We start from the raw sequence: 14,498 nt of genomic DNA, 5'->3' as shown, positions 1-14,498 counted from the left end.
TACTACTAGTATAGAAAGAAGTTTCTGTGGTAGTTGCTGCGCATTATCTAAAGCAACCGGTTCGTACCGCAGGAACCTATTAGCATATGCGTATTACTTTTGAATTTTCGAGCCAGACGACCACTTGCTATGTTTCACATTTCATAAAAGCTATTTTCCCTCGTTCTTATTATAATTTTTTTTTATTCGCTCAACAGGAACTGCAGGACAGAGTCCAAGCGCTAGAAGGATTCCGGAATGACATCTTCTTCGCAATTCAAGACATCCAGCAGACGATGCAAAGTAGCTCGGACCGGCCGCCCCAGGTCAGGTTGTTATCCACCATCAAGGAGCCTCCCAGGCCTGCGTCCGCGTGTCGAAGCGATTCCCGTGCGCCCTTGGGCGGGGCCGAGTCAAAATCGTGGACTGTGAATGCCAAGCCCCGGCGACACAAAGACGGAACATTGATGACAGCGGTGTGCGGCCGTGTCAGAGCCAAAAGCGCAGCTGTCGGTAGCGGCGAGCTCGGTCAGGGCGTCGCCGCTAAGCCTGCTACAGTAGCTAGTCTTTCTTCCAAAGGGGATACCGCCTCCGCTATCTTGGAGAGCGACAAGCAGGACAGCGGACTCGATTCTGACTGCCGCGATCACGGCTCGCGCGAGTCCACGCTCGCCCCCAAGGACGAGCTGCTCGCGCTGCTGGACATCATCGACGAGCGCAGCGTGCAACTCAAAGAGCGCGTCCGCCAAATGGAGAAGGCCACGGGCTGGGACTCTGTGCAGAGGGGCAACAGCCGCAGCGAGGTGCTCGAGTTCCACGAGAAGGAACTGCAGGCCCGGCTGAACGAGATCGAGGTCGAACGAACCAAACACCGCAAGGTAGTGCGCCAACTTCAGACCACCATTCACCGCATGGAGGGCGAGAAGGTCGCCTGCGAGGAGAAGCTGCAGGCCTCGCTCACCGAGAGGAAAGAGCTTGAGAAGAAGGTGCACAGCCTGCACATGCAGTACGTGCGTGGAGGCCCCAGCTCGCTGCCGCTTGCCAAGCCGGAGGCGGCCGAGGCGTGGCCGTCGACGAGCCTGCATAGCCTGGGCGCCCAGAAGCTGGCCGGCGAATGCGCCAAGGGCATAACGTCGGAGGAAGGCAAGGCCAAGGTCTCCACCATTCTCAAGGAGTCCAACCTGCTGGAGCTAAAAAAGCTGCTCTTGCTGCACACCTTGGAGAACCAGGCGCTCCGAGAAAAGGCGAATGAGGTCGAGCAACATTGGTTCAGTAAGCTCTCTGAGTGGAAGACAACCGAAGCTTCTCTGCGAACCGACATCCAGCACTTAATCCAGCAGCGCGAAGAGTATCTGCACGCGCTGAGGAGGTACCAAAGAGACATGGCAATCTTGCAGGCAAAGTATAAGGAGTTGGAGATGACTGTATGGGCGCTGGACAACCCCGAAGACCAGAGAGCTTGCCGGCGAGACGAGGATCTGCAGCCTGGCGGAAACCGCTTTTTTCGCCCCGTTAATCCGGCCTCGTCGCGATCCTCTCTCGGGAACTTTCCTTTCGACGACTCCAGCAGCAAGACGCAGAGCCTGCCTCCAATGCTGCTGAATCAGGCGAAACACAGCCCCTTGCTCTCGCGCAGGGGAGCCTACGCTACTGATTTCAGGCGCAACTCGCTCGCAGAGAACTCTCTTGAAGAAGCTGGCTTCAGCAACGAAGACATGGCCTACGAGCTAGTTGATCCCAGGCACGAGAAGCGCACGTCTTTCAGCGTGCCGCAACCACCACAGACGCAGAAGACGTTCGGCCCATTTTGGCAAGATCGGCGCCTTGGAGCAGCAGTGATGCCGAGCGACGCTGTACGCCTCATGAATCTCGAGGACGACCGGGAAGAGGAGGCCAAGTCTGGTCCGCAGTCCAACATTGAGATGATCTGCAACGAGTTCGACCCCTTATCCGAAGCCGAGAGACAGTGCGCGAGTAAGCCATTGGACTTTGAGGATTCGCTGGATCTCTCCATTCCCCTCAAGCCTACCCGAGTCAGCGCACTAAACGCACCCAGGCCGAGCCGTAGCGGCCTGAGCGTGAACTATCTTACTTCACCCGGCGGCAGCTCGAAGGTAGCTCTGGACCAGAAGCACAGGACTTTCGGAAAGACTAAAAACTAGCCGTGTAGGGCACCTCATGTGTGTAGGCATCCAGTGCCGATTCCGCAATATCGTGTGTGATGTCTTTTGCTTCAGGAGATCGTTTGCACATGCTGCTGGGTATCGTATGCCGCGCGCTTTGGTTGCGGTTGTGATTACGGTACACCTAAGCAGGCACCGCCAGTGTGTGCTTTGAGCACTTTTTTTTTTCTGTATATATGTATCATAGTGTGTGAAGCGTGTAGTTTTAAGAAATTTTAAATTTGCCATGGGTGTCCCCAGTTTCAGCTATGTTTTCGTGTACGCTGAAACGAATTTGACCAAGCTTTCTCTACAGGCTTTTGAAGTAACTCTGCGAGAGAACAGTACATCGCCGACAGCAAGCTGCATAATTGCGTTAAGCTAATTGTGTCGTCAAGAGCGAGAGTTCTGGATGCTTTAAAAAAGCGGCGTGGTCAGGATTTTAGTGCGTCATTCGAACGTGAAACATGGCATGTATGCCTAATTTGCGACAATCGTTGCAGTTAAGGCACCGTGACGTTTTTATACACGGTGGGCACCTTATATAGCCGTTAACGTTTGGCACAAGCTGGGCAACATTGTTCCTTTTTGAACAAAGCTCTCTCTGCAGGGTTAGCACTGCGGCATTGAAAAGAACTACAGCGTTGCATCCGTGCAGTGCAATACCACCTGTACACGGGCCTAGTCCGAGCTTTGCCCTCGATTAAGCTGCACCCGTTCGGAGGCGTATTGCGTACCAGGATACGCCTATATCCGATTTCAGGGCTTATCGCATCTTTCCAAAGTAATAAATGTCCCCCGCCGCAAGTCCGCGTTCCAGGTCGTGTCATTTGCCAATCGTGTCAAGTTAGTGTAACCAGTCGCGACTTGTTGCTACCTTACGCTTTTAAAATTTGGGGCATGTTCTGATAATGGGACGAATTGTAAGTAGGAATTGAATGCACGTGGAATTGTGACCACTGTGCAAAAAAAAAGCAAAAAACAAACAAACAAAAGACCAGTTTTACTGAACTCGGGCACGGCACTGACCACTCCTGAAGAGGTTGGAGTGCATGACCTGCTGGTTGCTGCTGATGGCTAAGCGTTAAGCTCTCATGAAACGTTAGTATTGGAACTCGAAGCGTAAGACTGCTTCATCGCACACAACTGAAGATAAAAATGGGGCAACTTGGTAAATTAATTCTGACCTGTCCGTCGAATCCGTGCATTGTAGGCGGGGGATATGTTTGGACGATATTGACTCCTTACTGACACACACATTTTGTAGTTATTTATGTTCGGATCTGCTCGATATCTGACATGCAGGGGCAACCAGTTAAGCAGTACTTAGCAGATTTCGCCTTACTTAATCTGCTAACTGAAAGGTACAAGTTGTGCCCGGGACGACGCTTCAGTGCAATTTCCGTTAAAGGTGACAATTCCAGCTGTTCAGGTGGCAGCCGTGTTGGGTATCAAGGCACCCTAATTAGTCGGGACCATTTTGTCTTTGCTTGGAATGAACCGTTCTCAGGCTGCAGCCACTTCGGTGTGCTGCTAATGTTCACCGGACGTAACTTCTCAAGGAGTTGAAACTCGTTTAAGGCTACGTCGTTAAAGTCGAAATAACGCCCGAGCTCTTTCTTTTTGTTGTTTTGTAAGGTGCGTTTTTCAATAGCATTATTTTGAGATGGTCACCTTTCGGAAATATGTTCTCTAGAGCATATCAACTTAAATACCGTGCCTTCTTTTGGAGACAATGTTTGAGCAGCTTCAAGTAGAGTTGCACGTATTCCTTTTTTTTTTTTTCTTCAGTCACCGTCTTATGCGACGTTCCAAGTGCAATTTCGCTCTCAAAATTAATCCTGCCATGCATTGACGATAGTCCGCGTGCCTTGTTGCGGTGTGTGCTTGTGCCGCACGACGCAGCTGTTTTGCCGAGCGCAGGTTGTGGCGCTCTCTCCCTTTGGCAGCTGCAGGGTGAGTCCATCTGCGGAGCGACCGAGTGGAGTTCTCCATCTGTGGAAGAGTGTGTACTCCTTTTAGTCGCATCCGCGAGTGCTGCCTCATGCTTCGTCTGTTAAATGATGGGATACTTAGTAGAAATAAAGTTATTAGTTTTTACATTCACGAAACATTGGTGGTTGTGGCCTTTGCTGAAACGGCCACAACGTGTTTGGGTGGCTGAAATTTCACTGCATCGAAACGGCCGTGCCTTTGCATGAGGAAAGGTAAGTGCATGGCCGAGTGGCTGTCAGGTAAGTAGAAGAATAGAAAGCCGTGGTCAAAATGTACCAATACTCAATAGGATTCGGTCATTTCTCTTGACGCGCAATCCAAGCAGCGACGAGGAAGCATACATACAACGCCTCTACTCGTTACCTATCTCACCAGCTTCAAAAATGGGTTTTTGGGTCGAATGTGTGCTTTTATTTGCACCCACGTGCAAAAGTTAAATGACAAACTTGGCGTGGGGGAGTCTTTATGGAGAACACATCGCACTTCGGTACACTTTATACAAGCGGATTAGATAAGCGCTGCGTCTTCAGCCCATGTACTGGTTCAAGGGCATGGCAGCCGCTGTGGCGTCGGTGTGAGCGAGTCATATCTCTGGCGTTCCATCGAAGGTGACCCAATTTCTAAAAATAGGCTGTTCAAGATATCCAAAAGGCTTTCATCAGCGCTACAATACTAGTATTTGCTGGCATTAGAAAACTGGTGAATCATGCTAACCCCTAAGTTCTGATAATTGTTTTGCGCTTTCGTGCGTGAATGTGATCAGATAATATAGACGAACACCGATCTGTGATGTAAGCAAGATGCGATAGTGCTGTTGTCGCCAGGCTGGGCCGACATGAGGTAAAAAGGAGGCTTAGTGCCCATAGGTATTCAGGGAACCAAAAGGTTTCAAAGCAGTTTTCGGATTTCACAGTGGATTTCGCGAAACTATGTAACCTCATTACAGAGGCAGATTATTTTTAAAATAACGCGAAACGTATGGGGATACAAGTCAGGCGCACAGTTCATACAGTATTTTGCGTTTCTATCTTGAAGGCTCAAAATTTTTCTCGCTTCAACCGCTGGCTCGTTTCCAGTGAATTGCGCAGAGTGTCCTTATGACAGCAACCTTTGTGTAGTGGGAAGTATTTCAAAACGATGCTTACTTGGCTGAGCCATGCATGATACAAAAGCCTAATCGCCTACGTCTTATCTTAGTCTAGATAGACGAACCGAAAGCAGCAAGCGTCATTTTCTCGCTAAAGAGTGGCAGGGGCGCCCTCTCTGTTAACCACTGCACTGCCGCCGCTTTCTCTTTCGCACTGTAGGAAGCACCACAACACAGTGAAACAATTCTCGGAACATCATAGAAGAATAAAAAAAAAAACATTACAGGGGTTCAACGCTGCTGAACCGGATGTGGAGTGAAAGCTTTCGGTGCGGGCAACTCGCTCGTTCATCTTTATCAGGGTGGCAACTACCGAGTTATCACCAGCGGTTTGTTCTTCTTGACTCAAGGTCTTTCGTGGAGTCAGCGCCGCGGCGGAGGTGCGACCACGCTGAAGAGCCGAAGCGGCTGGCGTAGTGTTGCTTTCGCAACAAAACTTGACCGCGCACGAAAAAATAAACGAGCAAAACAGCTCGGGACTTCACGGTGTCGTCCACGAGAGCAGCCGAGATCAGCTGAATCAGAAAAAGCCACCTTTATTAGTGACACCTCGGTAAATAGTTGCATCTGATACGTTTTCGCTAAGCTGAGCGCAAATGTTCGAAGTGCTTCAGTTGAAGCAGCCGAAACTGCTGAAACGCCGTATTCAAGCTGCCCGCGCGTCTTCGAACGCTCGTCGGTGCCATGTTTTGGCGCTTTCAACTGCCGAAAAGAGATGACGCCACTGCCGCTCTCTTCAGCGAGAAAATTGAATTTGCAGGTTTCGGTTCGTCGATCTCGACGTAGGTGATTACGCTTTTGCATCACGCACGGCTCAACCAAGTAATTATTGTTGTAGAACATGCCACGACGCGAAAGTTACCGCAATACGCAAGCTGTGTGCGCAGTGTGTCACCTCAAACGAGCGAGCAGTTGAAGCGAGAAAAATTTTAAGGCGAAAGCGTTTAATGGCTCATATGTCATCGACAAAAGCGGTCCGCGCGTGCGGCGCACCTGATTGGTCGACAGAAAAGTAACGTATTCAAGTATTCAAAGTATTCAAATTTTGACCTATGAGTGGCCTCACGCATCACACTGAAGATGTATAGAAGGAATGGTAGGGTCTGTAACTGCTGCGCGTTCCACCTCAGTATTTATTTATTTATTTATTTACAGACATGCTGCGGACCGTGGTTAGGTCCAAGCAGGTAGGGCACTATACATAGCAAAGAAACAAGCAGATAAATTATGCAAAACGAAGCAATATACAGCATAAACGCACTTGCAACAGAGTACTAAACTTCTTCACAGTTCTTCACAAGCGCTTCGTAGAGGGCATAAGCCACGTGTCCGACTCGATGGCAGTGACGTGCATATTGCACGAGGCATACCCTGCGTGCATGCGTAGTGCCACCCAATCGTGCATTTCGGGGCTTTCTAAATATTTTGGCTCATTGGATTGGAAAACATTTATTTCGTCAGGATGCAGATGAAGACGGTCCGCTCTAGATGGTCTCCAGTCCATGGCTGGCGACGACCTTAGTGGCCCACTCGGTGGCCAAGGCTTGAATGCCCGGGTCCGAGCTGACCAGAACGGCCTCCCACCGCTCAAGAGAAGGAATTTGTACTAGATCTTCCGGTGGAGGTTCTTCTTTACATTGCCATAGTATGTGATCATACGTGGCTGTTTAGCCACAGAACCTGCACGCGGGGTTAAAGTCATCCGGGTACATTTTTGCTAATAGGTAAAGGGCTAAGAAAGGATCTCGTCTGGAGCCTCATCCAAACAGTCTCCTGTGCCTTATCCAACGTTTTGTCAGGTGGTGGAAATTTGTGTCGTTCCAATCTGCAATGACTTGTGATATCGTGAAAAGATTCCAGCCCCTCCTTGGAGTAACCCATGGATACGAATGACCCACCGACTCGGTTGACGAAACCTCGAGCCATGTTGTGGGCCGCCTCATTTCGTGGATTCCCCAAGTGAGCCGGCACCTATATCACCTCAATTTGTCTGTACGGTTGCCTGGTCAGTTTCAGTATTTTCTGCGCTGCAGTTGAGATTCTGCCCCCCTCCGCAAAGCTACGGACAGCAAATTTAGAATCGGAGAAGATTGTATCCGCGTCGGTGCTAGCTGTGGCTAGTGCCGCAGCTGCCTCTTCCGCGGTTTCCGAAGATTTTGTCACTACCGACCCTAATGCCTGCAGCCGTCCGTGCGCGTCCACCACCGCCAGTGCAAACGCTCCTCTTGTTGCGTATTCTGTCGCGTCAACATAGGCAGCTCCTTCGCTCGTTGCGTATTTTTCGTGTATAGCTATTGCCCTAGCTTTCCTCCTTCCTTCGTGGTAAGAAGGGTGCATATTCTTTGGTAGTGGTTTGATCATCAGTCGCTTGCGAAGGAGTTTGGGTAGCTGTATTTTCGTGTCGTCGGGTGGAAGTTCCACGCCTACACCTAGACGCTCCAGTATGGCTCTGCCTGCCTTAGTGCACTTGAGCCGTTTTTTTGCATTGTGAGGTGAGCCTCCTTGAGCTCCTCTAGTGTATTATGTATTCCCAGTCCCATGAGTCTTTCTGTCGATGTGTAGTTCGGCAGCCCCAGGGCTGCTTTGTATGCTTGCCTAATTATTGTCTCGGATTTGCCTTTCTCCGCAGCATCTATAGTTTTAGGTATGGTAGCGCATACACCATCCTGTTCAGGACAAATGCCTGCACTATCCTACAGAGGTCTTTTTCTTTGACTCCTCTCCTACGGTTGGCAATTCTTCTAATTAGCCTAAGTGACATATTAACTGATGTTTTCAGCTTTTGCAGAGTTTCTTTGTTTTTCCTGTTAGCTTGTAGATACAGCCCTAAGATCCTTATTGACTGCATCTCCTTGACTGGAAGTCCCCCCACGCACACGTTAAGCGGGGTTGGGGGCGCTTGGCTCCTGGAACCGGGACCCCTGGGTTTGGGTCTGATGACCAGTAGCTCTGATTTTGGGTGTGAGCATGATAGGCCTGAATGACCTGCGAGCTCTGCGATAGCGTCTACCGGACGTTGCAACGTTTCCGCTATCTGACCGTCATTCCCGTTGGTGGTCCAGAGTGTGATGTCATCTGCGTAGAATGTATGTCTCAGCCCAGGAATGACTTCCAGTCTGGGTGGAAGCTTTATGAGACAGAGATTGAAGAGAAATGGTGACAGTACTGATCCTTGCGGTGTCCCTCTACCCCCTAGCCGAAAAGGTAATGACTATTTCGCTTGTTTGAATTATCGCGGACCTATGGCTGAGAAATGAGCTAATGCATCGGAAGATTTTTTCTCCTGCGTTAATGTCTTAGAGGTTCTCGAGAATGGCTTCGTGTGCCACGTTATCGAAGGCCTTGGTGAGGTCTAGCCCTAGCACTGCTTTGGTGCCCGTGCATTTCCCAGTGTCTATGACGTCTGCTTGGAGCTGAATCATGACATCATGTGTAGATAAATTAGCTCTGCAGCCAAGCATAGTTGTTGGCATGATCTCTTTGTCCTCTGCGTACTCCTGCAGTCTGTTTAGGATCCCGTGCTCCATGAGCTTGCCTACGCAGGAAGTGAGCGATATTGGGCGCAAATTGGCTATATCTAGTTTCTTGCCTGGTTTGGGAATAAAAGTAATCATTGCATGCCTCCAGGCTTGAGGGATTTCACCATCGTTCCAGTACTTATTCATGAGCCCCGTGATTGCCTGTACTGATTTTGCGTCTAAATTCCTTAATGCTTTTTTTGTGACCCCGTCCGGGCCTGCCGCGGACGTGGCGCGGATCTGTCCCATGGCGAAGCGAACCTCTGCCTCCGTTATTTCTGAATCTAGCTCCGGATTTGGGAGTCCTCCGTAGTCTGGCAGTTGAGCCCAAGAGGCCTTGCTGATATATCTATCCTGTAGGTCTAGCAAGAACTCTTCCGTGTTGCCTCCGTATTTATGGATCAGTCTAGCGAGCTGATTTTTCTGTGTCGATTTTGTCTGTGTCGGATCTAGTAGATGTCTGAGCATTTGCCACGTTTTTTTACATCTTAGTTGTCCATTCATGCGGTCACATATCTGACCCCACTGCTTTTCTTGAAGCTCTAGTGTGTAGGTTTCTATCTGTCTTTCTAGTTTCGCTATACGTTTCCTTAGCAGTCTTAGGCGTTTGTGCTTCCTCAGTCTCTTTTGTAGGCTGAGGTGGGCTTCCCACATATGGAGTAGCCGCGAGTCGGAGATTTGGCCCTCCTGTTCTATCGGCACCTCCGATGTGGTTTGCTTAATATCCTTTTTAAGTGACTCGATCCAATCATCGAGATTTGTGATTTCTGTTTCGGCTGTTCGCTCTCTTAGGTCCTTGAAGTTATCCCAATCCGTAATATGTGTCTTCCTGATTATTGTTTTGTGTTTAGCCGTTTCGAAGGTGGTGGCTAAAATATAGTGATCACTACCTAGTGTGTGACCTGTGTTTAGCTATTCGGCTCCCATTATATTCCTAGTAAGGGTGAGGTCCAGTGACGTGTCGACGCTGATGCTATTGCCTAGCTTCGTGCATTCCTGTGGGCTGTTTAACTCAAGAATATCTGCCTTTATCTCATGGCATGGGTTTGTCAAAAAATGAAGCCTTACCCCAGAAGGGGTTCAGCCACCGGAGCAATGGGTGAGAAACTGACACCAACTGCGCCCTCACCGCCTAAGCCATTTTTCTTGAATAAATGCTCTTTACTACTTTTACTATATCGTTGACGATGTATAAATAAAAAATGCTTCAAAGCCGTCGCGAAGGACACGACAGTATTGTTCGGGATGTTAAAAATATATCAGGATATAGAGGTTGAGAATTGATCATTAATATCTGCAAGCCAATACCAGCCAACAAATGTCATGATATGTGCAATGTTTATCCAGCCGTCATAACTCTGTGGACAATATCGACCACTATAACCAGTCATATACATTGTTGGAAAGTCCCCAAAAGTGGCGGGGTCACATCGACCAATGTATGCCAAAATGCATTCAATGTAGATAAGTCATCTATACTAACAGGATCATATCAATCAATGCATACAATGATGCGTGAAATGTTGGCAAGCCATCGCAGCTGCCCATAAAATATCGACTACTATAACTCAGAATGGATACAATATTGGGAAACCATCTCAACAAGTTGTAAAATATTGACTATCATATGGCAGTAAATATTCTGAGTTGACAGGCCATCTCTGATGGCAGGAGAATATTGATTAAGCTATGTAAAGATGTATGGTATGGTATTTTAAAGATGTATGGTATGTAAGCCATTGAACTTCATGAGACATCGACCACTGTAATTGCAGATATACAATGTTGGGAAGCCATGACGACTGGCGAGAGGATATTGACCATTGTATGCCAAGATACATTCGATGCTGACAAGCAATCAATACTGGTATTATAATATTGACAACTGTATGCCATAATAGGCGCAATGCTGGCCAGTCGCCATTGCTCAGTGGACAATATTTCCCACTGGAACCAACAAGTATACATTATTTGGAAGCCCCTAAGGCAAGCGGGATAACAATAACAAATATATGCCAAGATATATTCAATGTCGTCAAGCCAGCTATACTAGAAGGAAAATACCATTTTATGCCATGATCGACCGTTCTACCTGCAGATATACACAATGTTGCGAAGCCATCACGATTGGCAGGGGGATATTGACCAATGTATGCCAATATATATTCGATGTTAACATGCCATCAATACTGGCAGGACAATATTGCATGATATGTGCAATGTTGACCAGTGGCCACCGCTTGTTGCGCAATATCCGCCACTGGAATTGAAGATGCATACAATGTTGGGAAGCCACTAAGACTGGCGGGATGATATTAACCAAAGAATACCAATATATATTCAATGTCGACAAGCCATATATACTGGCAGGAAAACATTTACCAATGTATGCTATAATTCGCGAATTATGGGCAAGATATTGCAGATGGCTATCTTATATCATTGTGCATACAATGTTGGCAAACAATTCTATTCGCAAGGTCATTATTACCCGCTCTTAGCCACCTGAATGCCAACATGGGGGGAACATGTAGATCACTTGTCCAAGAATGATCAACGTTATCGCATGGCTGTAACATTATTGGTAGCGCATTGGCAACGCCGGGCCACTGTCGGACCAGGCGTCGCCAATCCATTTCCAATATCGGGCCGATCGCATTTGCCACCTGGGTTGCAACTCAATTTTATTCGAAGCACGGTATATACACTTGCAGAAGAAAGCGCTCCAATAAAGATAATTAGGATGAGATTCATCGCACGCTCATGGCATGACTGTCGAGGAACGCGATTTTATTTTCTGTCAGTTTCACCGACCAAGTCCCGACGTACAGACCAGCATTCTCGCGAATCAAACGTGCCTCGATTTTTTTACGTACGCATCGATTCCTGCTCCTTGTCTACACAGTGCACTCCCCGAACAATGGCTTGCAATTTTTACTGGGGCAGTCACAGCAGTGTTCAGACAACCTGCCTTTTCTTGGTTGCGCACATTGCGTTTGTGTCCTGCCAGTCTTTTATTTAAACATTTGCCAGTCTGCCCTATGTATACTCAGCCACAAGCCAAAGGAATACGGCATACCACCCCTTGTGTGCGTTCCACAAATTTACTTTTATTCCTCTTATTGCATCCTTTTGAGCCGCTGGATACCGGGTCCATGATTCCGCGCAGTTTAGACAACTTGTCTGGGGCAGAGAAAACCATGCTCACATTTGCCTTCTTGGCCATCCCCTTAAGCTTGTGCAAAATTCCGTGCATATATGGAGTCACTGCCATCTTTCTACTGTCTGTGGGCTGCTCCGAACAAATCCCTGGTGAAGAATTGTCGAAGGATATGTTCAGAGCATTCCGTAGATAGCAGAAAAATGGTGGTGATTTTGTATGTTAGTGAAGTTATAGGTGGTTCTAAAACCAGGAGGTCCATAAAGAGTATATGAAACAAGGACAATTTCACATGAAGGCATTCAATACCTTCTACATCACCCTGCAAAATCGCCTCAAATCGTTTCGTAACGAGGTCTGCCACAACGCCAACCCTCGATTCCTTGTCTTTCCATAATACACAGGGATGCAAAAACATCCTCATCGTTCACTTCACTCTGAAGCCATGACTCACTGTAACGTGCGAGTCATGTTGTAACAGGGTTATTTCGAGCATGTCTGTCTTACTGAGTAAACTGCACGCGTTAATGTTTAATACGCGAAGCTGTTAAGTTCTTGCTGATCTCGTCTTGTCTTGTACTGCTTATTTGACCTCTTATTCAAGGGAGCTAGCTTTATGCGTTTCTTTTGTGATTCACCCTAGATAAAAATATATTTATCAAAATTTAATTTATCATGAATCAGGGTGACTTCCTTTTTTTTTATTCCTTTCTCCTTTCGCACTTTGCCAAAGCAGTTTGCATTTCTTCAGAGTCGATAGTGAATAATCATTCTGGATGGATATTCCTGCCGTTTTAGCTCGGCAACATTCTCTATTATTCTTTTTTTTTTCTGAAAATGTCTGTCAATAGAGAATAGCAGGGCGTACGTCTGTTTTTCTTATGCCCGAACCTATGAATGCGACCTATAGATTGGCAACTCACTTGGAGTTTATCCACAAAAATTTACTTTCTTGGTTATTTTATTTTTCTAGGGATCTTCTGATTCGTCAGGCTCCTCAGTAATGCCGTGAACGATCACGTTTCACAGTCTGCTTCGATCTTCGAGATCGGGCAGTTTTTGGATTAAAAAACCATTATATTCATTATTGATTTCAAAGTAGTTTGTATGTCCTGAGGTGGCGCGATAGGGGTTGCTGTTTCGTCCAGCTTTTGTTGTTTTTGCTTGATCAGACTTCGCAATCTGTAAACATGTTTACAGTCTTAAATAGCTCTGTCTTCATTTGACTGATTTCGGCTTGAAGAGATACCTGGCCGTCTAATATCTGTTCAAGAATTTCCGAATCGGGCCGGGATTCGTTCAAATATCGCCGTAAAGCAGCAACTTCTAAGGAAGAAAAATTCATATGCTAGGGCAATACAACGGCGGGGGGGGGGGGGGGGGGGGGGGGTACTTAAGTACCACGATACCTCGAATATGACGACGAATTGCACTTGAATCACTACCAACCTGAAAAACTTAGAACTGCCTTCGTTAATGACATGACATGGTAGATCCCGGTCCGCAATGCCCAGTGATGACTTCCTGCGTCGCTTCTTTTATAGCCGTAAGCTCCGATGACGTCACTGTGTGGTGGACGAGCGCCGTCGCTGGTTGTGTCATCAAAATACAACGCAATGTTTGTTGCTTTGTCGAGGTGCAGTTGATTTCCATCGCAGCAGTAGGTCTCATTAGGTCACACTTGTTTGGTTCGTAATGCGGAAGAGCCCAGAATAGCCTGAAGAACGAAGAGCAGTGTCATGATCCGGGTGCGCCGTGCCCACAGCCGATTTATTTACTTCGCAATTGTGCCATATTAAATACGAGGATTTCTATGGGAGCTTCCGATGGGGACTTGCCATCCCTTCTTGACAGCGAGATTTAACAGCAAGCAAAATTCCCCCGTAAGTGTTATATTGCGCAGACCTTAAGCGCTATTTCGGTAGTTGTTGAGCCGCGTCGCTATTGGTGCCGTTGTCGGCGTAACCGAGCGAGTCACCTCGAGCCACATGAAATTTCTCAGACGAAGAGAACGAAGAGCCACCAGCCCTACGCCGCTCGCTCGTGTCCCTTGTGAGCAATTCTCTTTGGCTCGTGCGAAAAATGGAGTGCTTTGGGGACACACACACACACACACACACACACACACACACACACACACACACACACACACACACACACACACACACACACACACACACACACACACACACACACACACACACACACACACACACACACACACACACACACACACACACACACACACACACACACACACACACACACACACACACACACACACACACACACACACACACACACACACACACACACACACACACACACACACACACACACACACACACACACACACACACACACACACACACACACACACACACACACACACACACACACACACACACACACACACACACACACACACACACACACACACACACACACACACACACACACACACACACACACACACACACACACGCACGCACGCACGCACGCACGCACGCACGCACACAGCCATCTCAAAATATTTG

The 14,498-nt window shown here is 47.8% G+C and overlaps 1 protein-coding gene across 8 annotated transcripts in view; it reads left to right on the top strand.

The window, feature by feature from the left end:
* LOC146202244 (uncharacterized) overlaps nt 1-4,252 on the top strand; it is a 369,509-nt gene extending 365,257 nt beyond the window's left edge. For all 8 annotated transcript variants that reach the window (XM_084588034.1, XM_084588035.1, XM_084588036.1 and 5 more), the window contains one exon: nt 198-4,252. In XM_084588034.1, the coding sequence (XP_084444160.1) occupies nt 198-2,141 (1,944 nt within the window). In that variant the 3' untranslated portion in view covers nt 2,142-4,252. The remainder of the gene's footprint in view (nt 1-197) is intronic.
* The last annotated feature ends 10,246 nt before the right edge of the window (nt 4,253-14,498 follow it).

This window comes from Amblyomma maculatum, chromosome 1, assembly GCF_055883805.1.
Source record: "Amblyomma maculatum isolate TAMU_Amacu chromosome 1, ASM5588380v1, whole genome shotgun sequence".
In the NCBI taxonomy this organism is placed as follows: domain Eukaryota; kingdom Metazoa; phylum Arthropoda; class Arachnida; order Ixodida; family Ixodidae; genus Amblyomma; species Amblyomma maculatum.
Note: the sequence above shows the minus strand (reverse complement) of the source record. Positions and strands in the feature narration are given on the sequence as shown.